The 27,003-nt window shown below is 40.3% G+C and overlaps 1 protein-coding gene across 4 annotated transcripts; it reads right to left on the reverse strand.

Moving 5' to 3' along the window:
* Positions 1-78: 78 nt before the first annotated feature.
* On the reverse strand, positions 79-25,273 carry SMARCA5 (SNF2 related chromatin remodeling ATPase 5). 4 transcript variants are annotated; one of them, XM_075035616.1, is made up of 24 exons: positions 22,664-23,680; positions 22,428-22,502; positions 19,317-19,483; positions 18,478-18,578; positions 17,763-17,863; positions 15,641-15,820; positions 14,001-14,156; positions 13,766-13,897; positions 12,916-12,984; positions 12,270-12,379; positions 11,771-11,997; positions 9,923-10,044; positions 9,681-9,833; positions 8,298-8,434; positions 7,425-7,569; positions 7,067-7,186; positions 6,724-6,834; positions 6,024-6,137; positions 5,698-5,820; positions 4,289-4,421; positions 3,174-3,292; positions 1,965-2,177; positions 1,404-1,514; positions 79-369 (listed from the first exon to the last, which is right to left on the reverse strand). In XM_075035616.1, exons 1-24 carry the CDS (start codon positions 22,928-22,930, stop codon positions 304-306), a joined length of 3,252 nt encoding a protein of 1,083 aa, XP_074891717.1. In that variant the 5' UTR covers positions 22,931-23,680; the 3' UTR covers positions 79-303. The 4 variants fall into 4 exon arrangements, with proteins under 4 accessions (XP_074891717.1, XP_074891738.1, XP_074891707.1 ...); XM_075035637.1 differs by lacking the exon at positions 22,664-23,680 and adding an exon at positions 25,093-25,273 and having other exon boundaries at positions 80-369; XM_075035606.1 differs by having other exon boundaries at positions 81-369; positions 7,425-7,573; positions 8,302-8,434; positions 22,664-23,676.
* Between the last annotated feature and the right edge of the window lie 1,730 nt (positions 25,274-27,003).

A 27,003-nucleotide genomic window follows, 5' to 3' on the forward strand; every position in this document is an offset into this window, starting at 1 on the left:
TTGGGGGTAACTACTAAATAAATAGGTATTCAAGTAGAAACATTAATGAAAAAAAGTCACATGAAGCTTTATTAATAAATGAAGCCTATTTATTACTTCAAGTGTTAATGGTAAAAAAAATTCAGCACAGCTGTTGCATTTAAAAAAGTGAAACTACATTAAGTACTATGTTTCTAGTTCAGTAAACAGATGAACCCGATGTCCTTTAATGACATAATAGTTGAGCATTATACAGTACATCTTATGAAGACCCGTAAATTAAAGAACTACTTTTTAAATTTAGTGATTACAAAAATTCTGCATTCACAGCTTTAGCTTCTTTTTTCTTCCACGACCATCAGGAGTACCATCCATTTTGCGCTTCTGTGCCTGTAAGGTAAGTTTTTTTAATAAGTTACTTGTGATACGAAAAGATTGTAAGCAAGCAATGCATTTCAAGTCAAAGCACATGGAGATAATTTACACCCTGGCAGCTTTAAAATGTGATCAGTTGCAAATGTTGTAATATGGCAAAGAGGCAGATCCTCCTCAGGATAGCCGTTGTCTTGTATTCTTCCAATTCTGGAAGAATACGGTTTTATAGAGGTAAAAGGTCTATAGAAGCAAGTAAGGATGTTATAAAGCTTCCCATTTATGAAATGGTATTTCTAAATACCTGTTTAAATATTCTGTGAACAGTTCTAAGGAATTTATTAATCCACCACTCTTAACTCTACTGATTTCTGCATATCTGCAAAGTAAGTTGTGCTGTTTCTGATACAACAGCTCTAGGCAACAACTTGAACAACAAATCTAGGCAAGAAAATGGGTAAAGTAGGTATTTCTTTTACAACACAGGCCTGCTTATCTAACAGTATTTTAGTCAGCAAAGAGAGTAGTCAAGCATATGTGCTGTTTTCCCAAATCTAGCTCTAGAAGCCCCTTTCATGACTAACTCCCCATAGAAAGAAAGGGATGGCAGACAGCAGAGTCTGCATAGAAACACGTGTAGCATTCTCCAAGTAAGTGGAATGAATTGTCTGTGTTGCCTATGTATCCCTCAGTAGTAAACACAGGATTTCTTTAGGGGTAAAAACTAATCAAAAGGCCAAATGAATCTCTGGTTTATTTTACCAGGGTAAACCGATACAGCGTACCAACTCAGTGATCCAGAACATAACAAGATCATCTGCTCCAAAGCACGTGAGCTACAGTTTAGAACCTAAGCTTATTTTCCTTTATTTGACATCCACAACTGTGCTACCTGAATGACAGCGTGAACTTTAAGCAGCTCTTAACGCTGCCCTATAAGGTTTTTTGTTGTTGTTATTTAAGTAACTTTAGATATTACTTGTCCTAGACAATTAGAAAAGCACTCTGTCTTCAAATGAGCTTTTCCACAGAAATGCCTTTTTAAATCTTACCGAAGATGGTTTTGGTCCACGTTTCTTCTTTTCTGCCTTTTCCTTTTCTTCCAGTTCCATGTTTTCTCTTTCAATCAGGGTGATTAAAGTATTGCATCTCCTTTGTAGCTCCTAAATTGCACAACATACTCGCTTACTACATTAGGCAGCCACTTAATGTAAAAATGTTAGAAGATTAGAAATGCCTGTAAGTAGGTAAAAGTTTTTTGCTATATCGTGGCAGCGCAAAAAAGGAATGAAATATTTTTTGATGGTTACTGGCTGGCTTCACAGGAATGGATTTGATCACAGATGTTAGCTTTTTAAAACACATTTGTATTTAACTCAAATTCATGTTGTTTTTAAAAAAAAGTACCTTGGAATTTTTAATTTCTCCTCCCATAAGACTTTTTAGTTTACAGCATTTGCCATCCACTACAGTTGTTGGAAAGTCTAAAAAAATTTTTAGGTATTGTACACACGCACATAGCTCAGTATTTCAGAAGCTATTTAGCTAGCCTGATGTGTAACAGTGTTGTCATAGGTATTTATGAACAAAAAGCAAACAAGATTAATACATACCATTGCAGTTCTGGACTTGAGAAACCAGTCAAATCTGAATTGCGGGGAGTTTCGGATACACTGTCTTAATTCATCATAGACATTTTCTTTATCAAATCCTAGCTTGTGAAGCATACAGATTAGAAAGCGATCCTCCTCCTCAGTGTAATTCTTCCCTTTATTAGTACCATATGATATTCTTAGCTGGTGGAAAGGGGCTTTATATCTGCCAATCTAAACAAAACAAGTAAGAACATACAAAACTAAGACAGAGTTCAGAATTAGGACAGAACTGTTTTATATGAAAAGTGATACATCACATGAAGACAGGCAGATGAACAAAATACCAAGTCAGAAAACTACATCTTTTATGATCTCTGGTGCTAAGTCACCACATGTAAGGAACTGTGGGTTCTAGATACTGCATTTACCAATACCATCTAAACAGGTGAATTCTGGTTTAGACAACAGACAGCTTTGCTGTGATCTTTTGATTAACAGCAGACCGCAGACCTGTCACTACATTTGAAAATAGTCAAGATCTGCCAGGCTTCAAATGGCAGTGATTCGTTTCAACACACAAATCCTCAGGAATAGTCAAAATCGGAGTAAGAGTAAAAAGGTACATGAGGCTGTAGCACATGGTTCAGCTGCATTCTGGTTAATTGACTCAGACACTGTTCTTCCCCTGACTTCCCTAGAAGAGGTAACTAACTAGTCAAACCTGAAGTGGGGGCAGGAGGGGAATTCTGATACACTGTCTTAATTTACTACAAATCTGTTTGTTACCAAACCCTGGCTGGTGAAACATAGATCTGAACGAAAGCCTGCTCTGCTTGGTAAGTCTTCCCTTTTTAAGTGCTCTAAACAACACACACACATATATATATATATAATTTTCAGTTACACAGGTCAAAAAGAAATTCTGCTTCTTCAAAAAGCAGGTAGTTATTGGGAGTTTATTATACAGCACTATGAACAGTTTCTCCTGTGATAAAGAAAGATGATTGTAACAAACAACAGGTTAGGCCATACCTAAAGTTAGCAGCCAGACAGCAGTTCTATAGAATGGAAAGGCTATAGGAAGCAACTGCTGAGGACTATGCAAAAGAGGTAAATACCATGCCCAACACGTTGTCTTCATACATCAGTAACAGCGGCTAGGCATGGAGTCCTGCATCTCACCTCACTGGCACAGGGAAATAAAAGCAAGCAGCACAGCAAAGATACCTTTGTATCAAGCGCTTTTTTAATGCTGATTCGTCGCTGAATTCTGGCTTCTCCTCTTTCTATCTGAGCCATGATCTTCTCTATGTCTTGGAGTTCATTGCATCTTTCCCAGAACACAGCTAAGAAAAGAACAATTGGTTAGTTTCTTATCATGCATCCTAAAAGTTAGGGGGTTTTACCTTTAAAAAAGGTGTTAGATGTTACTTCCTTTTACCAAACTTACTGCTGTATAAATATAGGCGTGCCTTTACCCAATAAGGAACCTTCACTTTCTGATATCGTATGTTGCAGTATCATAAATACTATTTTGAAGGGGGTAAATATAGGACTCCTGAGTTTAAATGAGGTGTGATACAGGCCAGAAAGGTTTTTGTTAGCCAATCTCAAAGAAAAAAGCTGCTTAAAACAGAAACTGATATAACAGCAATACATTTTTACAGAGGGAAGCAGAAGGGCAACTGAGTGGCCAAAGACAAGAGCAAGTGTCTAAAAGACCACTAGGTGCTTAAATAAAAGTTTTTTAAAAAGAATTTTTCCCATCTGTAAACTGCTATATATACACCTTTAGAATTTTAGCCCCAGGACCTTGCAGCCGCACTACAGTAGAAAACACTTCCGAGACATCAGAGGTAAGTAGCCAAGTGGACTTTGGTTACAAAAACCAATGGTCATTATATATTCATTCACAAAATGTTTACTGTATCCCACTCTTGATGAGGATGAGGTAATAAAGGTGTAAAGATTCAAGAAAACTACTGGTTAGTGAATATAAGGGAAAATGACATCTCGCCAGCTAAGCATTGTTTCTCAGCATTTCCTTTTGCAGAAATTAACAAGAACTCAAGACAGCACTATCCAGTTAGAGTAGATTTAGGATACATTAAAGTTTACATGCGCATTTTAGTACAGCTTTGCTTCTGCAGGGGCTAAACAAGGTAAAATCTAGATCAGCAGACCCCAAATCCATCAGTACAATTCTACCCTGAAAGTCTAAAAGAGCCATGTAAGAAATTCTTAGAGGTAAGATATTACCACGTTCATAGCCAGTTCAAACTAGGAAAGCGGCATTAGATATGGACTCACTCACAGAGCTGACTACTTAAAAAGTAAGTTACCTGAGTACTCAATGACTTCCTCTGGGGTTTTTCCTTCTACTTCTCGTGCTATATTTTCAATGTCATCACGGCCCCACTTCTCATTAGCTTTGATGAACTGGTTAAAATCTCTCTTATTCCAGTTAGTGAATCCCTTTATAGCAATCAGAAGGAAACATGGCACAGAAGTTCAGTATTTGTCTCTCTCCCAATTTGTTTCAATAGATGTCTTTAAACAGCCTGTAACACTTCCATCAATTCCAACAGTATTAAACCTCTGCTTTCTCTGCAGATAATGTTAGCATAAAAACTGGGTTTTATACTGCAGTCACTGTAGTCTCGCCATCTAAATACTGCATAATGATTAGTACTGGTTCTCTGACTACCTACTAGTTTCAGATAAAAGAGTCTTCAGCTCATAGATTAATCCCTCCTACCAATATTCTCTGAAACAGAACATGGGATCACTTTTTCAGAAGAAAAATCCCACAAGTGAAGCAATAGTCTCTATAATGGTTTTGTTTTGTCAAAAAGGCCCACGGAGTGCCTCACAGATGCTGTCAGCTATTTTCCCTGGTCAACCTCCCTCAGGTGGTCTAAAGCTATCTTGTGATGATACTCAGTAGGGACAGAAACAGTACTGCTGAAGTTATCAGCTGCCAAAATAGGCTAATTTCGTATTAGCAATAACTTTTAAAAACAGTTGGCAGTAAAAATTCTGCCAGCCATGTTATGATTTAGCCACAGCTTGCTTGATTGATTGTATAGTTTTTAACAGTGAACTGTTCCAGTGCATTACTACTCAAGCAAGAGATCTTGACCCGTAACTCCCCCCACCAAAAAAACCCTCATGTAAGGCCTAACAGGCACTAACCTGTTTTAAATTATTTAAATGTATGTGCTACCTAATTATATCCTATTCAGCTCATATCCTCTTTAAGAGAGGGACACTATCCACTGCCAGTCATAGTTTGGGAAAACTGACCATTCATCCTGCAGGATTCACTTCCATATGGGAGTGACACTTTGGCAGAAGATACACTTTAAATAATGTGACAAATAGCACATTCAGCTCTGCAGCTAGCCTGCAAGGTCCCACAGCTGAGGAAAGATGTCACAGCCTACAGTCCATGCAAACTTGGGAAGCCAGACTCTGACACTGGTTTAGTTCTTACTCTTCAGCCTTAAAATACACAGAACATAGATCAGATTCAGAACAACCCGAGCACACTAATTCAGCGCATGTTCTTCAAACATACCCAGGCTGATGACAAACCTAACGCACTAAACCTCTTTTCAGTCAGAATCAAAACTTGCAGCTGCGTTAACTCTGGAATGTGTGAATCAATGACCAAGAAATGTTCCTGTAACACTGTAAAACACAAAGCCGGCTTCAGCTGATTTCCATCTTGCTAATTACCCAACCATACCTGGGTTAGAAGTTTCTCTTTTTCTTCTAGTTCTTCATCATTAAGTGGTTCAGCCTCATCAATCTTAAGCTGCTCTTCCTTTTGTGCTTGGGCTGCGTTTGGCAGATCAGGGTTACGAGGTACCTGAAAGGTTTTGCATTTTGTAAAATTTGATTAATTTTTCACAGATAATTGGTAATCGTCACTTTTCTGTTTAACATAACCTAATCATTTGTTCAGCTCAAAATGACTTTATTATTTCATTTAAATTAGCGTGAAAGGCAGGACAAGTACATATTCTCCTACTGCTGCAGTAAACCATTGCAACACGTGAATTCTTCAGTTACCTTGTACCCAATTGTTTTCCTGTAGTAGAGAATCTCTTTTTCCAGTAGTTCAAACAGGCGTGGAGGAAAGAACTGAAAGTCCTGTACATTTGGCTGTTTTGGAGGCCGTGGTGCCTGAAATACATACAAAGTTTGTATTTGACTCCATTTCACATAAAGAATCTGTTTGCTTGTAATAACTGATTTCAGTTCATGAGCAAAAAAAAAAGCTTTAGTTAGTTACAAAAATGCAGTCTTAACAAAGAAAAAAAAAAAGCCCGCACCACGCAAGAGACAACTACAACCATGAAGAATTCTAAGAGTGAAAGACCTGTGAGAAAAAGGGAGAGGGTCTTTTGGGAGGAGGAGACAGCTGGGGAAAGAGTCATATGTGCATCCCCTTGAACAAAGTTCAGGTGTTCTGAGCACCACTAAGGAAATCTTCCACAGGTATGGAAAAATCACAGCTGCTTCAATAAAAGTAAAATAAGAAACACCTTGGTCTCACCCTCGTAACATCTTACAAGTTTCATCCTGCTCTTACTTTTTTCTCACAGAAGTTTGTCTCAAGTCCTTTGGATTTTTCTAAATTTCAATCACCTCCCCAATTTATAAAAGTGAATAGAGCAGTTTTTATCAATAAAGACCCATTTCTCACTTTCAGCTTTAACCATTTATCATGCATATTTGAATAATTTATATTTTAAATTGGCCAACTCACCTTGGGTGCTTTTGGCTCACTGACTCGAAGAGCCTCTCTGAAGTAAGCATCCACAGCATAATTGGCTTTTCTTTCTCGTTTAGGTGGTTCAATCCACTCTGTAAATGCCATCTATAAAAACAGATCCCACCACCCCAAGAAATATTAAGACTAAGCCTTGCAAAATATTCAGACCAGCTGCAAGTTTTATATAAAATTAGGTCTACATCTACTTCACTGAATAAGTAATAATACTTAGAAACTATTTTCATAGATTATGTTGTATTTTAACCAACACTTCTTAAATAAATATGGTTCAATCATACAACTTAGTGCTTTCCTGCAAAAGATATTTAAATGTTACCTTCTGTTTTTCTCTGTAGTCTTCCCCTTCAAAATTATACACACTGGACTCCGTATCCATTGTGAAATTCCTGAGTGAGCTTTCACCCATCTTTGAAAGTTTTTCATTCATTTCCGCAGTCTTGGAGGGGGAGGAGAGAGAAAAGAACGGTAGCAATTTTGAAAGGTACTTCATTACAAAAGATCTCATTTACAACGGTAGAAAAAACAAGCACATTTGACCAATATGGAAAACCTCAATAGCAAAACGCCTATTCTCTCCAGCTTACAATCAAGTTATCACCTAGGGATATACTATCTTGCCATCAGATTTAAGTAAGTCTACAGTTGGGCTTCCATTTTCTTAAACTTTATCTTACCTTCTTTGCACCTCTTTCCAAAATGTGATCGATATCTTCATCTGTAATCTCACTCTCCTTTGAGGCAAACACATGTGTCGCTCCATGTCTAATCATTTGCAGCATTTCATCCTTCCCAAGTTTATTCAGGTTTTGATCCACCAGTCTTCCTGAAGATAAAAGCATTGGAGGATAACAACTAACTAAAGAGTTTACCTTATAGAAGGAGCAATACGTGATTTTTATTCCCCTTAATGTTTCCATGTTAAAGCTATACTCTTTTCTCTCAGTAAAGGAAATTCCAAATGAAGGGAGAGGAAAAAAAAAAAAAAGGCGAGCAAAATCTAGACAGGGATCACATACATTCGCTGTATTATACATGAATTGTGTTCAGACAACATCATTTTGGATGCGAGGTCTTCCACATAAGCTTTGTTATGGTGCACATTTTCACAATTTCCAGACTAAACCTTATGAGTCCTTTTTTCAGAAATAAAGTTACTGATTCCCATGAAGTCAACCAAAAAGCTTACATTGTCATCACTTCTCCCCATCTATTACAAAACAGGCAAGGCATTAATTTTTCCAGTTCAAAGGAGAAGTTGAGTGCTTTAAAAAAAAAAAAAAAAAAAACCAAACCAAAACCCCACATATAAATCTGACTATACTTAGGTATGACTAGGCAGGTAATCAAAAAGTTAGCGAGGAAAAGCCTACACCCCCACAGTAAAATAAATTTTCAAGGATCAGGCCTTTGCACTCTATCTTCAGAGTTCAGCTGAGACAAAAGCAACATTCCCGTTGATGCTTACTAGCCGATTTCACCATAGTTTACAAGTTGTGAAAAAAAGAAGAGAATCTCATCATACATACAAACAAATCGCCTTCATATACTTGCCTTGCTGAATGACGATGGAATCTAGCCGGAGTTTCATTTCTGCACGTTCCACTATTCTTTCTTCCACTGTGTTGTCTGTGATAAACCTGAACACTCGAACAGTCTTTGTTTGGCCAATTCTGTGCGCTCGATCCTAGGCAAAAAAAGAGTAACAAAAAATTCAGTACTTGGTTTCCAGCATGACTGTATAATCAGTCTTCAATTCTCATTAGTTTCAACATACTAATTTACAAAACGGGATAGCATAGGTTAGTTAAATCTTTATAGACATTCAGCTGACATGACTACCCAAGGTAGCACGTTCTTATCTGCATTGCAAGTTTTGGGGTGGTTTTTTCAGTAACATCAACACCGAGTATGTGTCTCATACCTAAAACCAGTGTGCGTTTGGGGTTTTTTTTGTTAAATGACACAGGGGAGAAGACTGGCTGCTCCTGACCTTAAGTAACCTTCTGTAAAATCAAAGTACTGAAGAAATTATCTCTGTACTAACCAAAAGCTACCTTTCTGAAAATCGTTCAGTTGTGCCATCAATATTTCAAGAAAAATACAATGCACACCTCACCTGACTGGCAAATCATTATTAACAACTGTGAGAATTAGTATTCTGAACATACACCTATAGCAGCGGCTGGAACTATCGCGCTTTAGCTTCCAGACATCCAGTTCCATCATTCTTCTAAACTAATTTTTGCTAGAATACTTGAGAACCTACAGCTTAACTGAAATAATTAAAAAGAAATCTCCAAGATTTGTCACTGAAAGGCCTCATTAGTCAAAAGATGCTGGCAGTTTTTAAATAGCTTTACTTTCTTATGTGGTCAGTAGTGTTCTTGACATTAGTCCCAAGGTTGGAGATGCATGCAAATCTACTTCAAAAAAAAATTAAAGATGTTGCTAAAAGGAGCTTGCTCACTTACCACCACCATAAAAGCAGTTTTTGAAAAGTTTAATTCACCTTTTCTTTATCTCTTTTCCAAGGTCTCAGAGAAGACAGTGTGAACACATTCACCTCCACTCCCCACAGAAGTAAAGCTTTATAGTTTTGGGATTAACATGCTAGATCTGGGGATTTTTTTGGTTGTTTTTTTTTAAAGAACAAAGTAGGCTATTTCAATTAAATACTATTAGGAGTACTGTAGCATATACCCAGGCATTTCCCACTGCATAAAACATTGTCTAGCCCAAATGTGACTAAGGGTTCCACACAGTGGAAGCTGCACTGGAACTGAAAGATCAGTCTTACAAATACTACTACTGTGCTAAAACAGGAAAAATACTTTTTTTTTTTTTTTTAAATACTACATCATGCTACACATTTCTAGGAAAGTTCCATGAAAAAGAAAAGAATGAACGTTAATTTCCATCTGGATTCTTACCATAGCTTGAAGATCTACTTGTGGATTCCAGTCTGAATCATACAGAATGACAACATCAGCAGTAGCCAAATTGATTCCAAGACCTCCTGCCCGTGTACTCAACATGAACACAAATTTTGAGCTACCAGGTTCATTATACGCATTAATAGATGCCTAAATAAATAAAAAGGAACATATCAGTTGAACTAAATGTTTTAAGGGTACAATTTTTACTTAAATAAAATACTTAAAATTTTAAATACCTGTCTCTCATCGTGTGGTGTTTGTCCATCTAGTCTACAATATTCATAATTTCGCCACATACAGTAATCTTCCAAGATGTCTAGGACTCTGGTCATCTGACTGAAGATTAAGACTCTTGAGCCTGTTTGGGTAAAAAGCTCTCTCATGTTTTTGCCAAAACTTAAGATTTATCAAACTCTGCAAGTTTGCGTTACCAGAAAGGGAAGGAGAGCAGTTCCAGGTACTGAGAAGAAAAGCAGTTAGAATTTCAAAGCCCAATATATAACACAGGGCTGCAGCTGCTGCCATCATAGCGGCTGTGTGGGGCTTGCTTAGTTGCCAGCTGGGGTTACACCACAGCAGTCCTTTTTGGTGCCCAAGGCGGGGCTCGAAGGGTTCCAGGTAACACCAGACGTGACGGGAGCGGGCTAGAGAGAATTCATAGCTCTTACAGCTGTTTAGCTACCAACTGGCAGGCTCCTGTGCTTGCCATGGGAATTGCTCGCCTTACGGTATATTAGAGTCTAGTTAGTGGCTGCCTTTTTGCTTTTGTTTTCTGTTGTACTCTTATCAAAGTGTTCCCAGACACAGCCAAGTAAGATGATAACACAAATATAAAAACACCAAAGAACGAAATTTTGAAGTATTTGGTTTGGATATAAGATAGCTAGAAATAAAGTAAGTTCTTCTTAAAGACTTGTCAGTTTACTTACCTGCCAAGAACAACCTCCAAAAAATGTAAAGGTACAGTAATTTATACAGATATACACACACAACCATTTCCAACCTACTTGAAAGATTTAAGTAAAACACAGAATATTACAAAGCTTCCACTTCCCCCTATATTCTCCTAGTACAATTTTTTTTTTTTTTGTCCTTTGGACTCAAGGTCTAATAATGAACTCACTCTCTTTTGTTTAAGATGAGTATTTGATTTAAGACCAGGCCAATTTTAATTGCCACGTCTCAACAAGAAGCTGCACAGTAGAAAGAAGCCAACATCAAAAAAAGCAAAGTAACCACTGAATTCTTCTTTTTCAGTCTTACAGTGACATATATCGCCACAGCTGCTGGCATGATATCTGGATACGAAGTACAGGTTACCTTTATATTACCTAAAGGCTAAGGTTTGGGTTTGGTTTTGTTTTTCTGTAATGGCTCCCCAGTCACAAACTTTGCTCCTCTCCTTTAGCCAAGTTACTTCAGTAAGCATACTCATTGAAATAATGAGTCAAAAATTCTGTGGTGACCAAGTTTTACAGTAATGTATTCCAGAGCTTTTTCTCTAATATCAAATAACTTTAAAATAACTGAGTGTGCCCCCATGTTTGCATGCCTTAAAGAATTCACTGAAAAAATCAGGTGCTGCTCAAAATCATATGCAGCAAGACAGACCAACATTTCACAATGGATTTGACTTTAACCTTACACGAACACTTTGAATCTGAAATGGTACTTCATGGCAAATCAAAGGAGTGGCTAAAATACCACATGATTATGTTTCTAACAGCTAATAATGCTAAGAAAGAAAACCCAGACAAACTGATGCTTCTGTGGTCTCAATTTAGCTGGGATGAAAAAAAGAAAAAAAATTTAAAAAGGAAAAAAAAAAATCAAAACACCATCACAAAAAGTCATAATGGACTATTGATCCAGTTATTTATGAAGGCACTTCACAAATTGTTTTTGTATCAACTACTTAAGATACAGTGCCTGACAAGCTGGTATCATGCTAGAAACCAACAATAATCCTGGCTAAAATGTGCTGGGTTTTGCTCAGGATACATGGAAACATTAAGAAGCACTAACTTTTATTTTTATCATTGAACCAAACAACTCTCAAACAACAACAACAATGAGATCCATACCTTGTTCTTTCAACTTAGGTAGCAATTTGTCCAATACTACCATTTTGCCACTGTTGGTGACCAAATGCATATCTGTTGTGTAAGGTGGACCAGGTTCTGCTCCATCAAAGAGATACGGGTGATTGCAACATTTTCGCAACTGCATGAGGATATTCAACAGTCTCATTTTGTCCAGCTTCCCAGCTGAATTCAATATATCTATATCCTTCATTAAGATTCGTGTATACCTACATCAAAGAAAGAAAAAACTTTTGTAACGCTAAAACAAAGTGGGCCTTTCTTTAAATGATAAGTATAGTCGAAAGCTCCCCCTCCCCCTCATTTCATCCGGTAACTCCCCCTGATATGCATGGTTTTGTCATCACAAGTGTCACAAGGAAATATGTATGAGTTGGGAGTACACCAGAAGGAATTAAATCAAGATCCACACAATAATCAAGTCACAAGCAGCACATTCCTTCTGAGCCTTCACCATAGCACAGTCAAGTACATGAATTACCATTCTCGTTGCATTTTGCTGAGGCCCACGTAAATTTTAACTTCCTTCTTTGGAGGCAAACTTTTCTCTACGTCAGCCTTAATGCGACGTAGAAGGAATGGTCGTAGCACCTGAAAGAGATTGCATCATTAAACGTATTTTGGAAACTGAAACACTGAACAGGTCAACAGACAAAAGCAGTGCAGGTATTCTCTATCATAAATGCTCAAACACCAGACCTATTACCAGATAATCTGAAAAAGCAATCTATATGGACAAGTTCTTATACATGGGAATATACATGTGCTTTCTTTGGAAGACTCAAAGATTAGGCCAAAATCATCTTTTAGATGGTTCTATGCCGCTCGATTCTTTTTTAATTTTGCTTGACTGAAATATCTGTAGTCTCTTCATAGCCAATATTTTTAATGTAAGTATTTCAGAACCCTGAAAGCCAGAACTATCGACCCTTCTCTTCCCTCCAAAACAATTTCCTTTTCAAGACACAGATCATCTCCTGAGCTTCACCAACCTATCCTGAAAGCCTACCACAGTTTCTGGAATAAGCTATCTTACCCTAATACTCTGTCGCAAGAAGCATTAGAAGAATTATTTAGAACCTAACTTAGGTAAACGTAACACTTACACAAAAAGCAGAAAGACTTACCATGTGGAGACGTTCCACCAACTTTTGATCCCCTAGACAGTTGTTTGTATCAAACCATGAATCAAAGTCCTGTATCAACAAAATCACTGGTATGTAAGAGGTTTCCTTTCAAAGTGCAATGTCATTACAATGGTGAATAAATACACCTCAAGTGATTCTCTTACACAGGCAGTAAGTAAAAGAACAAATTACCCTCTTTGGTCTATTTTTATGGAAAGCCCTATAACACAATGTCTTCTGGGAAAAAAAAAAAGAATCAATATGCGAGTCCTTTTCTGTTGAAAAAGACTCACTCGTATCACTCCATTGGGCAAATTCCATCTGGAAGAAGCGTACTACTGCAGCATTTGATGAAAAATGAAAAGTAAAATTTTGGTGTAATGCACCACAAGGTTTCCCTTTCTACAGATGTTATGCTCCCAATTCATCAAAACAGTTAAGCACATCCTTCACTTTGTGTAGTCTATTGGTCATTACATAGTATCTCCCAACTCACAGGAAAGAAGTCTTAGATAAACAATAAGGTAACTTATAGTTAAATATAAGAACAAAGTTAGTTGGTTTAGCCATCATAAAATGCTTAAACCTATTTTGAAATGCAGTAGAGAACATCTTCACGTTGTGATTTTAAACACCTCTTATATCTGCTAAGCTCACAACAGCCCTTAAAAATGGCCAAGCTGAGAAAAGTAGTCTACCCTACTATACTTCACATTTCTGGAAACATTTCTAACTGTCAATCTATCATTATCAGTAACTGATACTCCTAACTACACATATTAATGTCTATTTTCAAATCTGGAAAAGCAGCAAAGTTCACTTAATTTGATTAGCAGAAATGAAGACTTACTTCAGATGAGTTAAACACATCTGGCAAAAGGAAGTTAAGAAGTGCCCAGAGTTCATGTAAGTTGTTCTGAAGTGGAGTTCCAGTTAATAGCAGCCGATTTGTAGTCTTGAACTCTCTCACGATTTCTGATAACTGAAGGACATTGAGACATGAGCAAACATAAAAATATTAATAGTCCCCACACCACCACCTAATAATCCACACAAATCTCTCTTTCAGTGAAAGTATAAATTACCTTTGATTTTTCATTTTTAATCCTGTGGGCTTCATCTATTACTAGATATCTCCAGTTAAACTTTTTGAATACTGATTTCTCTTTGATAAGCATTTCATATGATGTTACGCAGACATCCCATTCTCCAGGCAACAACACATCTCTGACAAAGGCAGCCTAGACAACAAGGTGACAGTTAGTTACTGAGGCTTTGTCAAATCAAAACCAAAAACACACTAGCGCTGTTAAAATTTTAAAACAATGTTGCTACTAAACTTGAAAGAAAACATAAAATTAATTATAGAGGCAATATAACATACAACCATCGTAAAGCTTGACAATTGTGTCAGTGCTGAAGCTGCTAAAACCCTTGGGGCAGAGCAGAGAAGGGATTTCAGCTCTAACTTCTGGCTTTGGAAACTGCACAACTACGTACACACATGAGGTTTTCAATAGCTGAACTCTAAGATCAAAACTCAAAATTAATTTTTCTATTGGTTTGGTTTGGGTTTTTTTAAGTTTAGAAAACAGTAGTTTTTGAATATAAAAAATAATCTCAAGCACTGCTTCATTTGGCTAACTGAACAATTTCTAGACTGCTGACATACAAGGTTAAAAGTGGACACAGTATTTAGTCAGAATTCAAAACACAGAGGTGTATAAATGTCAAGAACTTCACTCCTATAAGCAAGAAATATACTGAAAAAAGAGTAAGAACTTTTGTATTCAAAACAGATGCACTAAAAAAAAAAAAAACAAAACAAAAAAAATCACAAAATATCAGACCTGGACCAATGACCTCCAGAACTATTTAAAGTTTCATCAATAGTTTTGTAATTTCTAACCCAACAAACTCTGAAAATAGAGCTAGATGCCTTTAGAATAAAAAAAAAAATCTGCTGACAAAAGCAGAAGTTTAATGGCACCAGTAATAACTCTTCCTTCCATAAATAAATGGGTAACTCCAGTTGACAGAACTACAGATACACCGTCATATTCCATTTTTTTTCTTTGCTATGCTAAAAAAAAAAAAAAAGTAGCAAAGAACTGATATGAAGTAACAAAAAGAGAATGATCGAAATAGTAAGGCCATAAGAAGCTGAACAGTATTCTCTCTTTTAACTGATAAAATTCAAGCCAAGTAAGATCCATTTGCGTACCACTTCTAGCAACCAACCCACCTTGCCCCCTCCAACATTAAGGTGACAACTGTTTTCAGAAAACAGTTCCTTAGTGACAGACCCCATAATCCTCTTAAGAGCTGCTGCTGTTACAGCCAATACAATGTACTGTACTATGTAGAGCAGAAAACAAATTACTTTTTTACAGATTTATATATTCATACAAATGACAGCACTTTACATGAAACATTTTATTTTCCTATTTTAAGATTTATTGGGTTTTGCTGGTCTACACGGTGTATTGCCTTCACAAAAGGAGAGAAAATCTTTGGACAAGAAATTATGAGTGTAAAGTGACGAAGCAATAGCTGGGCAACACACATGTGAATTCTAAGCTGGTTATATTTTAAGTAGATAGCACTTGTCTTACTGTTTAACCACTACAAATCCAAGTAATATCCTTCCCTGTGAATGAAAGGTAAAGGACAGCAAGATCACATGCTGGATTTACACAGGAAAAACAACCACATCAAAACTTACTCGCTGGTCTTTGTCACCTATCAAACAAACTGCTCGAAGTGTAGGTACCCATCTCTTGAATTCATTCATCCAGTTATGTAGAGTGGACTTAGGAACTAACACCATGTGAGGACCAGGAATATTTCTGTAGTGTTTCATATATCCAAGAAGAGAAATTGTTTGCAGTGTCTTCCCAAGACCCTGTAAGAGACCTTAACATGTCAGAAAAAAACAGTCTCTCGGGAAATACCTTTAAAAAACCCAAGAGTGAGTTCCAAGTACAACATGGAAGACACAGCAGCCTGAACAAATGAGTGAGATATATTAAGGACAGTGCTACTCACAAAAGGCATCAAAATCTTGGTTAGGAAAAGCTTGCATGGCTTCCCGTATTTAATAAAAAGAAGAAAAAAAAAAAGAAAAAAAAAGAGTAACATTTTCAAACATTGGATTATGAAGTTAGAATTTTGCCTTACCTTTCAAATAAGGTACATTCTTAAAAGTGCAAGAAAACATTATTTCATAAAATTTTGTTTTGTAGACTAGGGTGTACTCAGATTATTTATTTAGAGGTCAACGAACTTTACAAACTGGACATTTGTGTTCTCTTAGACTTGAAATAAAGTGAATAAATTAAGAACCCTGTACGGAGGCTTTTACAGGCCATGCCATGATGTCAGTTCTTGTAAGAAGAAAGCCAAACATAAATGTGAACAGCTGCATATGTCAAAGAAAACAATTACTGAGCTGCTTTAGAAGCACTTTTTTAAGCGCTCTGTTCTTTATTCAAAAGAAATATTTAAAACTTTGTATCTTCAGCATGTAATTTTAAGTAAAACAAAATTGAGGAAGACGTGCAAAACCAGATCATTCTTATTATTTAAATAATTCAAAAAGATTATGACTCAAACACATGGGATTTAAGGAAAACGAAAACCATGAATGCAAGTTATTTTTGCTTCTATAATTCAAGTCTTTGTCTTCAAAATAACCACACTCCACCTGGTATAAGGTGTGGAAAAGTGTTTACAAGCTGTGTGAAAGGCATTAATAAGTTCAAAAGGATTAATATTTAAGAATCAATCAAAAAATATTTAATAGTAAATATTTAAACTTCTCAACGCAAAATGGATTTTGGAATACCACAAATCCAAAGACTTAGAAAGTTTCCCAGTTGTTTTTGTTAAAACAAGCCTGCTCCACTTAGAACTGTACTCAGCAAAAAAAAATATAAAATTCCTCTACTCATAAGCATGTATGTTGAAGAAAATCCTTGATCTATTTCAAAATTAAACATGTTACTAAACAATAATTTAAATTCACTTGTCTCTAATTTATCTTGAAGAAGTTTTATTAAACAGAAATTACCAGAAGGTATGAGAAATGCAATATACTAAAATAGAATTAGATTGTCTTTCCTTATCTGCTCCTTATGAAAAACAGATACAACTAAAAATCACTTAGAGGACAAGAACATATCTGCCTGTCAAACTACTGCAATTTCTTCTGCATTCATCCCTCGTCTTTCAGGGAAAAAAGAATAAAAACAGAAACAAGAACTACTATGGCCAATGCTGACTGAAATGTTCATGGTCACGGTGTGAAAGAAATTTTAACACAGCGCTCTAGCTACATCGATCTTTGCGTCATTTTCCACAGAACATTTCTCACTGGTATAGCTCTTGCTGCTGAGATCAGTCCATACAGGACACCCATACCCTGCTATCTGCATTTTACCCTAACAACAAAAGGAAGTGTTCCCACATTTGTTGCTCTTTTCATACAAGACACTCTTCACAAGGGCAGCTTGAGAATACCATAACAAAACAGCTGCAATTTAGAGAAAAAAATAGAGGACACGCCATTCTATTCAACAACTCCCCTCCACCGAATTTTGTTTTTCTAAAGGTTGACAGGTTTGCTTTTCATATGCCTATTTGTAAAACTACCTGCACAGTTTATTTAAATTAAGACACTTGTGACACTTTTAACATTAGTAACTTAAAACATACTAGAAAAATACGATTAGGCAAATTGTATATTACATTTTGTGCTATAAAAAACCATATATATATAGCTGAACTAAAATTGAATTATATCGCATGTGTACACAAGTCCTCAAAAACATGGGCTATATGCATACCATTTCATCTGCTAGGATGCCATTGATGCCATTTTCATACAAAGAGATGAGCCAGTTCAGTCCTCGGACCTGATAATCACGCAGCTTTCCCCATTTAACATCTAAAAGACATGAAAGAATAGACTAAAAGATCTGTAAAAACTTACCAACAGAACAAAATCAAGTAGCAAATTTCATGCAGTTAATTCCAAGGACAATGCAGACTGGAGACAGCAACATGTTAATTTTGTTTCTGCAAGCTGCTCTAACAGCTTTGTTTTCTGCAAGAACCCAAAATACATAGAAATTCTAACTCTATCACCACCCCCCAAATCAGAACACAGTCAAATGTTAGAACAATAGAATACTGAATTCTCTGTTAAATGAACTGGAAGCTGTTAGGTACTTTAAATTGTATCAGAAGATAGGTTACATACGTAAAAATTGTAAGATGACAGACTTAAAACCAGCTAGCTCTTTCCGACTAACTAAAGTATAGCGAATGGTTTTCTAAAGGACAAGGGTCACTGGACCATCTTTCTAGCCTGCTGAAAAATAAACAGTCCCTCACTAGCATGTTTTGTCCCATTAGACAGGTGCTGGATCTTTTTTCTCCTTCTTCTGTCCTCCAAAATTGATTTATTGTCCTTGGGAAGGATGAAAATAAATTTCATTTTAAACAACATTTTGAAGGAAAAGAACAGGGACAAAAAAAAAAAAAAAAAAGGAAACACACATGATGGAGATTCTTCAAATCGAGTGCAGACATTAGTTGCCTTGGAGCTTTCCGTTAACAGCTCCTCATCTTCTTCCTGCTCTGTTCTACGATGGCGGTAGCTGAAAAAGTGCAAGAAAGAGGTAAGTTTCTGGCTAAACTGAAAAGATGTGAAACTGTTTTGAAATTAAATCTTATGTCATTGCAGTACAGAATGCAAACACCCAAAGAAGCTTCTAGCAAGATTCTTCAGAAGAACTCGTGTTTAGCTGATCAAATGAAATGCTACTTTTTAACCCTTTAGAGCTATTAGCTTCTTAATAAGATAAGATGACCACATTGTCAGCAGACTCAAATATTATAGCAAAGTGACTGAAAAGGGATAAACTGTGTGCATCGGTACTGGCCTTTAACTACAAGACAGGGAACGACACTGTATTTAAGAGTTCTGGAACATCTGTCCAATGCTAGATATACTGTAGCCATGTAAGCTGCAATGAAAGCAATCCAAATTTCCCGACTTCTGATTTTCAAGCTGCCTGTAAGATGCAGTATACTGATGTTCTCTGTGAACTCTTACAACTTACAGCCACAAACGCTCTACTTTTCTGCCCCTGCTTTTCTTCATGCTGGTATACTTTTAATCACGATAGTGCTTTACCACCAACACAAAATTCTTACAGCTCCTAGAATTCTTTAACAAGCCGCAACTTACAGGTGGGCAGTTGAAAAATACCACAATTACACAGCATAAAACACACACCAAAACAGGACAAAAGACTAGCAAGTTTAACTTACGCTTCTAAAGTACAATAAAATCCATAATTACAGTACAAGCTGGCCTACATGTCATCACTCACTCGCCAACTGACAGTAAATTCTGTTTCTCATCCTTCTTTATTCGTGGACGTCCAGGCTTCATTTTCAAAGGTGAAGTTGGAGTTTTCTGAGCAGCAGGCTGAATGAAATGAGCAAACAGCTCAGTCTGCTTCAACAGATACTCAAATCTGTTTGCTCTGTCTGTTTGCTGTTGACAAGGAAAATTAAGTAGAACAAGTGTGAGACATTACAGTATGTACTCATTCAAAAGAAAAAGCTAACAAATGCTTTTTAAACAATATAGATTCACATTTCTTTATATACATAGCTACAATAACAAAGAAGAGATGACTAACATCAATATAACTGTTGCAGACAGATTCAGTATTCTTTTATTGGGTCAAAGCTAGCCTTTGCTACACGCAGTAAGATCAAAGTGGCAAGACAGACCTGCGCTAAGACTGAAATCTGACTTTGGCACAGATTGCATCAGTGTCACTAGAAGAGGCCAGAGGCCCTTTAACAACCTTCTCCTATCAAAAATGATAGTCCCACTCCCAGAAATTTACCCCCATCCAGAATGCACAGGGTTCTTCAATGAACTTGTTCATATCACCACCTGGCAACAACTATTTTCTAGCGCATTAGCTTCCTGCCTGCTCAGTGAGATACACCACCTCACTGTGGTGTCAGATAAACAAAAGAGCTGGCATGAAAGGGGGCGGAGGGGGCACAAGAGCCTATAGCTAGAAGCCAGAACACTTATTTCAGCAGCAGAGACCGCTTAGATATGCTCAGTCTAACTTGTCAGACTGCCCCCTTTGATATGAGTCACTGTTTCTGCTGTGCAAAAAAGATTACAGGAGACAATATTAGCATCTAAAAGGTTCAGTTCCTTTGAGACAGGTTCTACCTGGAATCAACACACCTTCCCAAGGCCACATCAAGACTTTAGAACAGACAATCAAGACGGAAAACAGCTCCAAGCTTAACAGCAACCACTCTGACATTCTGCCAGCTGCCACAACATAACCTGGTATTTAGCAACTTGCACAGTTACAGGAAGTCAGTTTTCTTAGTAAAAAGGAACATATGTTCCAGACTTCTGCAAGAGCAATGCCAGCTCTGTGAGTGTTCTTCTCTTTAAAGCAAGCCGTTCCTGCACTATATAAAAGACAGGAAGACAGGGGGTTAGAGAAGAAAGAGACCAAGAAAGAGATCCTGTATGTACCACAGAAGAGTCACACTCACTCCAACTATAGTTTAAGCTTGATTAACACAGCTACAATCCACATCCATTGAATTAAAAGTTTTCCTGTCTCTTCTTCATAGGTTTGGGGTTTTTTTTTTTTCTTTACTTTGCAACAGTTTCTGAAGCTTAAACTAGGTATGATCTTACTACTATCCAAATTGCTGACCCTTAAATTTTTAAGTACTTGTTTCACTGGCTGTGCAAAAGAGAAGTAAGTAGAAGCGATACAGACTGCATTGCAAAAGTTTCCTCATTCTAAAGTTGTAGTGAGGAATCTTCTGCAAGTTTTGGCACTTGCACACACATCCCCACCACTCGTTTTCATTGCGCTTGAGGATATTCCTTTAAGAGACTAACAAACATTATCTGTATCTTTTAGATAGGACACAGACAAAAACAGGCTGTGCTCTGCAACCTTGAGCTATCCTTCTACCAACAGAGAAACTTTTCCCATTTTCTTTTGCAGTGCGTCTTCTGACTATTGCGACAGTAAAACACAATCCTCCTTGTAACTGTGCCTGTCTAGAGACTAGAAGAGACAACTCCTAGTTCACTTTCTTCACTTTGCCAGGAAGTAGCACAAAGAAATTAGCAGAAGACGACTGGGTTATTTTCAGTGACAAGAAGAAACAACACAGGAAGCAGCAAATTATAAGAATCAGTTTCACTTTCCTGTGAAGAAATTCCACATGCAGTCACAGACACTGGAATTACAAACAGGAAGAAAGGAAAACAGGAAGAAAGAAAAACAGGGAGAAACAGAGAAAGAAAATGCAATAAGATGGTGAGGAGTGTATGGCTCCATCTCTTACATTCAGGATATATAAAAACTAAAAAAAAAAAAAAAAAAAGGAAAATATTAAGTTTCTTCCTATCCGACCTGTGAAGCACAGAATCACCTATCTTCAAAAGCTCCAGGACTCTAACTAGAGCTTCACAAAGAACAAATTAAATTTCCGAAAAAGCTAACAAAATCCCTTTCAGTCTAGCAAAGTAAAAGAGTTGAATAGTTGGCCAAGGCCTACAGTCAGCACCTGTCCTAAACAGCAAACCCTTCCTCAGCCTCCAGTGAATTTTGAAAGCCATCTTTTATTGACTTTGACCCGTAAACAGTACTGTTTGAAAGAACCTGCCTATTTTGAAGTCCTCCTACTAAAGCGTATTTCAACTGAAAATTAATGCGATGCCTACTCAATGCCTTATGCCAAACCTCCTTTTTTACTGCTTACCCCCCCCAAATAGAAATTAATATGCTTTTCCTACAAAGGACTGCTACTCTTGCAGTTCAAAAATAAGTCTGGAATTATTTTCCGGTATACAACAGTGATATAAAAAAGGTCTTAGACTTCAACTGATTCCATACATTGCGAAAATAAGGTAGCAGCCATTTAAGTACTTATGGACACTTTCCTAGAGCATCTTTCCATTTCCAACCAAGAAAGTGAATACTCAACTCTTCATAATCCCCCTTGCCTACAGGAAGGACAACTCTACAGATAACCTTCAAAAGCAACTTGACAACTTTTTATTACATTTTTTCCCCTAAGACATTTGAATATTTTCCATCATATCGTTCTTCTAAATCTAGAGCACCCCAAAGCTGCTAGGACTATACTTCCTAGAAATAGCAAAATACATTAACAGTTATTCTCACAAATGACTCTAATGGAAATGAAGAAAAAGCAGAGGACCAGTGAACAAAATGCTAAAAAGGTGAAGCGTCTGAGGGTTTTTTTTTTTCCTGGATATTTTTTGGTTTCAAGTTACTCAAATATTTTTTAATAACTAGACAAAGCTTTATAAATCCAGTCAAGAGATTTCAAACAAGCAGAAAACTCAGTCTATTATAAGCAAATGCATCAGTGCTGAATAGCTGTACACAGTCCCAAATGTTACATACCATTTTCTCTTCATACGTAGGATCTGCTTCCTGGATTTCTTTTTGTTTTCCTGGTGATGCACCCTCAAAGGATTCCTGAGATGAAAAAAGATTACAAAAAAATTATTTTCTGAACAAAGGAAAATGCCCATGTAAAGGAGAATAAGCTTGTTTCAAATTACTATCTATCGACATCAGATGGCACAGCCATCTTTTGCTGCTTTGATATAGGCAGCTTTCTATTACTGTAAAATTACCTGGAGATGGATCAAAGATCCCTGCCACGGGATGAGGGACAGAGCTAGATCTCTGTAATCCGATTTAGCTCCATCATTAAAGCACCACATCAACATGAATAAGAGAGACAGCTGTGGTCCAGGAGCTCGGCATGCTGCTTCTAGGGTGCTGAGCCAAAACCCTCCGAAAGCTGGCTCTGGAGAGTACTGGGAAAGAACTAGCTCTGGTCCCAAAGCAAGACTAGTTTCAAATTTTTTTCCTTTTTCCAGATTACCCCAATCCCTCATCGTTCTGTATCAAGGGAACAAGTCTAAGTAAGAACCTGGACTGCAGCTTTGTCCTGGAAGCAGGGTAGGAATATAGACAAACTGCATTTTTCCCTTTTTTAGTTTACTAAATCGAATAATTGTTGTTCTCACCAATGGTACCACACTAACAGAAAAACAAGTTGGCTGGGAGGGGGCAATCCTCCCTCATCCCTTTCCTGCCAAATCCTTGACATGCTGCCTTCAATTACTCTTTCAGATTGTTGGGTTTTTTTATCCTTGTCTCTCCTGTTATTAGGTTAACTCTTTCCCTGTCATCTCCCACACATAATTCCATCTTCTGTTCTTAAAACCAAAACCAATGGCATGATCCTTCCGTGGTAAACCACGCTAAGGCAGTATATCACAAAACAATCGTTGAAAGGGTGAGAAAAGGAAACAAACAAGATGCCTTCAAAATCATTACTAGCCATCTGTTTAATTGAGCCAAGTAAGAACTGAGCTAAATTCAATCTTTACTGGCCAAGGTAGAACAAAGGAACAGGAAAGTTAAGAAACAACACGAAACAAAGGCAGGCAAAACACGGGATGTTTGTGGGCGGGTGTTTCCTCACAGAACTCTGGCAGGTAAGGAGTGCGGAAACAGACGAATCCTAAAGCAAGTGTTTCATCCACCAGTCAAAATGTAAAGAACCAAGCATAAACAGTTACGGCTAAAGATCTTTTAAACTCATACGCAGATCTTCCTATTCATCTCCCACTGGATTTAGCCAACACCCACCCACCAGTGAGCACAAGCAGAAGACGGTCTCTACTTCTGTATGAAATTCGCATTTCTCCTGAAACGCCTAACATGCGAAATACAGAAACGCAGCAGCGCGCCATCTGATCTCATCACGTGCAATAAAGATGACAAAACCTTGCAGTTTAGCTGGAGAGTGAGAAAAGCGGTCTCTCAGATGATCAGGACTGTCAAGAAGCTATTTGAACTGAAACTTCGCGTTATGCAAGGTAATCCCTTCCCCACCGAAAAGGAACTAACTTAGCAAGCACAGAGAGAGCCCTTGCACACAGGCGCCTCAAAAGCACACGTTTTACAGCCTCCGTGTGCTTTAGCCCCAGCGCGGAATTGCCCTATTTCTGCAGGTTCGAGCAGGACTTATTACCCACAGTCCTTTTGCTACGTGCTCATCCGAAAAATATGGCATTTGCAAATTTATTTAGATCAAGTAGGTTGGGCTGTACGGCATGACTCAGAGTACAAAACACTCAGCGCTGAAAGCAGGACCAACCAGTTTCCTCCCATCGTGAAAGCAACAACCGCTCCGATAAAATTAGCATCCCCCAGGAGTCACTCAAACCCCTTGAAATTCCTGCGATAAGCACCTGTGCCGCCCCCCCCCCCAAAAAAAAATAAAAAAACCCAAAACCCCTCAAAAGTTTTGAGCCACTTCGGTAGGACACAGAACGTTACTGCCTTTTAGAACGTGGGCTCCCTCACGGCAGAAGCAGGCAGGGCAAACGACGGGAAGGCTTTTCGGGGAGGAAGGAGCGGAGGGAAAGGCTACTCGCAAGAAGCGGGTAACGAGCCCGGCGAGAGCTCCGCGCCTTCAGCGCCTACGTGGGTGCGCGGGGAGGATGGCGAACACCCCCCCCGCCGAGGGCGAAGGGGTCTCCCCCTGCCCTCCCGTCCCCCCGCTTCCAAAAAAAAACCAATAACATGAAGCGACCCGGCGCCGAGGCCGACCCCGTCTCCCCGCGGCGGCGGCGGCCGCGGAGGAACACGGCGGCCGGGACCCGTGTGCGGCGGCCGGGACCCGTGTGCGGCGGCCGGCTGTGAGGGGAAGCGGAGGGATGCACTCCCCCCCCCACACTACCACACGTACCCCCGCCGGGCCGTTTCCCGGCCCCGCCACCCGCTCTCCCTCCCTCCGGGGCCCGGCAGCGCCGCGGCACACGGCACGGGGCGGCCCCGCGCCCGCCCCCGCCCGCCCCTCCATTGTCTCCCGCGGCCCCACGCGGCCCGGGGAGGCCCCGCCGGCGCCGTCCCTCATGGCGGGCACCTGCCGCCGCGCAGCCGGGCGCCTCCCCGCCGCCGAGCCCCGCGGAGCCGGGGACAGGAGGAGGAGAAGGGGGAGGGGGGACGTCCCCGCCGGGGGGGGGGGGGGGGGGAAGCGCCTGACCTCCATCTCGGTGTCGCCTCCGGCCGGGCCGGCGGCGGAGAGGGCTGCCCCCGCGGCCTCGCTGCTGTTGTTGCCCGGCGGCGGCGCGGTCAGCTCGTCCGGTTGCGGCGGCGGCGGCGCCTGCTGCCCGGCGGACATGATCCCCGCCGCAGAGAGACAATGCTCCGCCGGGACCCGGGCCCGCGCCCCGGCTGGCTGCGCGCTGCGGGGGGGGGGGGGGGGGGGGGGCGGGAGGTGGCGGCCGCCCGGCGGGGGCTCGGGGAGTTGCGGGGGTGGGGGGCGGCTCGGGGGAGCGGCGCGCTGAGCCCGGTGCGCGGCCGCCGGCGGAGGCCCGTCCCCGCTGCCGCCCCGGCTTTCCCGGCGGGCGCCCACCCACCAACCAGGAACCGAGCCGGCTCCCCGCTCTCGCGAGAGCAGCAGCAGCAGCGCCGCCGGCGTGCGAGCGCGGAGCGGCACGGCACGGCACGGCGGGAGCGACTGCGCTGGCGCGAGCCGCCGCCTCGCCCCCGAGCGGAGGAGGCGCCTTCGCAACGCCCGCCGCCGCCGCCGGGGCGCTGTGGCGTCACCGCCCCGCCCCGTGGCCTCGGAGAGCGCGCGGCCGCGCAACGGCCGGCGGCGGGGCGGGGCGGGTTCGCGAGCCCGGCGGAGCGTTGGGGCCGCCCACCGCTGGGGGCTGGAGCGCGGTCGGTCCCTCACTGAGGGGAGGGGAGGGGGGGCCGAACCTTGTGCCGGCTGAGGGAGCTGCTACGAGAAAAGAAACGCTGTAAGCCGTCAGGAAGGGTTCGTTCTTCCGCGGGAGGGAAGCACGGCGGCGACCGGGCGGTGCTGCGGGACCAGGCCGCCGGCCCTGGCTGACGCCCGCCGCTCCTCCCGGGCCCCTCGCGGCGGCGTGTTGGAGCAGCTGTGGTTTGTAATTAAAGCAGGTGACCGCAGCGCGTTTCCAAGTAGCGTTGCTGATAAGGCAGCTTCGCTGACAATGTGCGGTAACCTGACCGAGGGTCGTCGTTACAGCTTTAAATGGTTAAAGGGAAGAGCTGGGCGAAAGTTTAACGAACATCACAACGCCGCTATCCCGACAAAGGCACGAAGGCTTCTCACTGAAACGTAATCGGTATCCTCAGGGTGTGCTCTTCAAAATAAAATGCAAGGAGGACACCACGGCTACGAAAAAGCACATCTCCATTAAAACCCCCTCATTTTTCAGGTCAATCTAATATAACATCTCTCCAGAAGAAGAGAGCGGATTTTGAATAGAAGGACTTGAACGTACATCAAAAAGGGTGCCCGGGCTAACTGCTCAAGTCACCTTCCCTCGCTTTACCTGGCTGAAGGAGCCAGGTAAAGTTTGTAGGTATACAAGTACGGTTTTATAGACCAACCAAATACAACGTAGTGTCCGCTCCTGGCCTGAAGCCACCACGGGCTGCAGACCCCTGCTTTAGGGCGTGACTGAGCACTTTACACTTGCACTGCCTTTGCTCAGGTGAGGAGTGCTCCTCAATGATTACCACTGCCCTCCCCCCTTACCCTGCACCAGACCACACATTCCACAAAAACCCACAACATGGATGAAACTGAACGGGAAGGTAAATTTAAGAGCATCACTATTGCATTCCAGCTGCTAACTGAGGCTGAGCCCAAAGGGCCAGACCTGAGCTAGTCTGAAGCAAATGTCCCCTGAGTGATGCACAGTGTGGACAACCAGGTGCTCCACATCAACTGAATTGCTCTACAGATCTCCTCCCGCAGGTTTGTTACATTTGTAGGTACGTCTGCATTCACAAGTAGTGTTAATGTAGATGCAGCCACAGGTTGGTGAAGCTGCATCTCCCATGTCCTGAGAAACTACTGTAACCGTGAAGGCAGAAGCTAAATGGAGACCATCTCCACACTGATTATTACAATTCTTCA

The sequence above is a fragment of the Buteo buteo genome, chromosome 1, assembly GCF_964188355.1.
Source record: "Buteo buteo chromosome 1, bButBut1.hap1.1, whole genome shotgun sequence".
Taxonomy (NCBI): Eukaryota; Metazoa; Chordata; class Aves; order Accipitriformes; family Accipitridae; genus Buteo; species Buteo buteo.

Coding starts and splice junctions, on each gene's coding strand:
- SMARCA5 (XM_075035616.1), bottom strand. CDS start 22,930: ATGAGGGATTGGGGTAATCTGGAAAAAGGAAAAAAATTTGAAACTAGT. Junction 12,380..12,915: donor TGGTGGAACGTCTCCACATG/GTAAGTCTTTCT, acceptor AATCTCTTTCAG/GTGCTACGACCATTCCTTCT. Junction 4,422..5,697: donor AAGAGAAACTTCTAACCCAG/GTATGGTTGGGT, acceptor ATTGCTATAAAG/GGATTCACTAACTGGAATAA.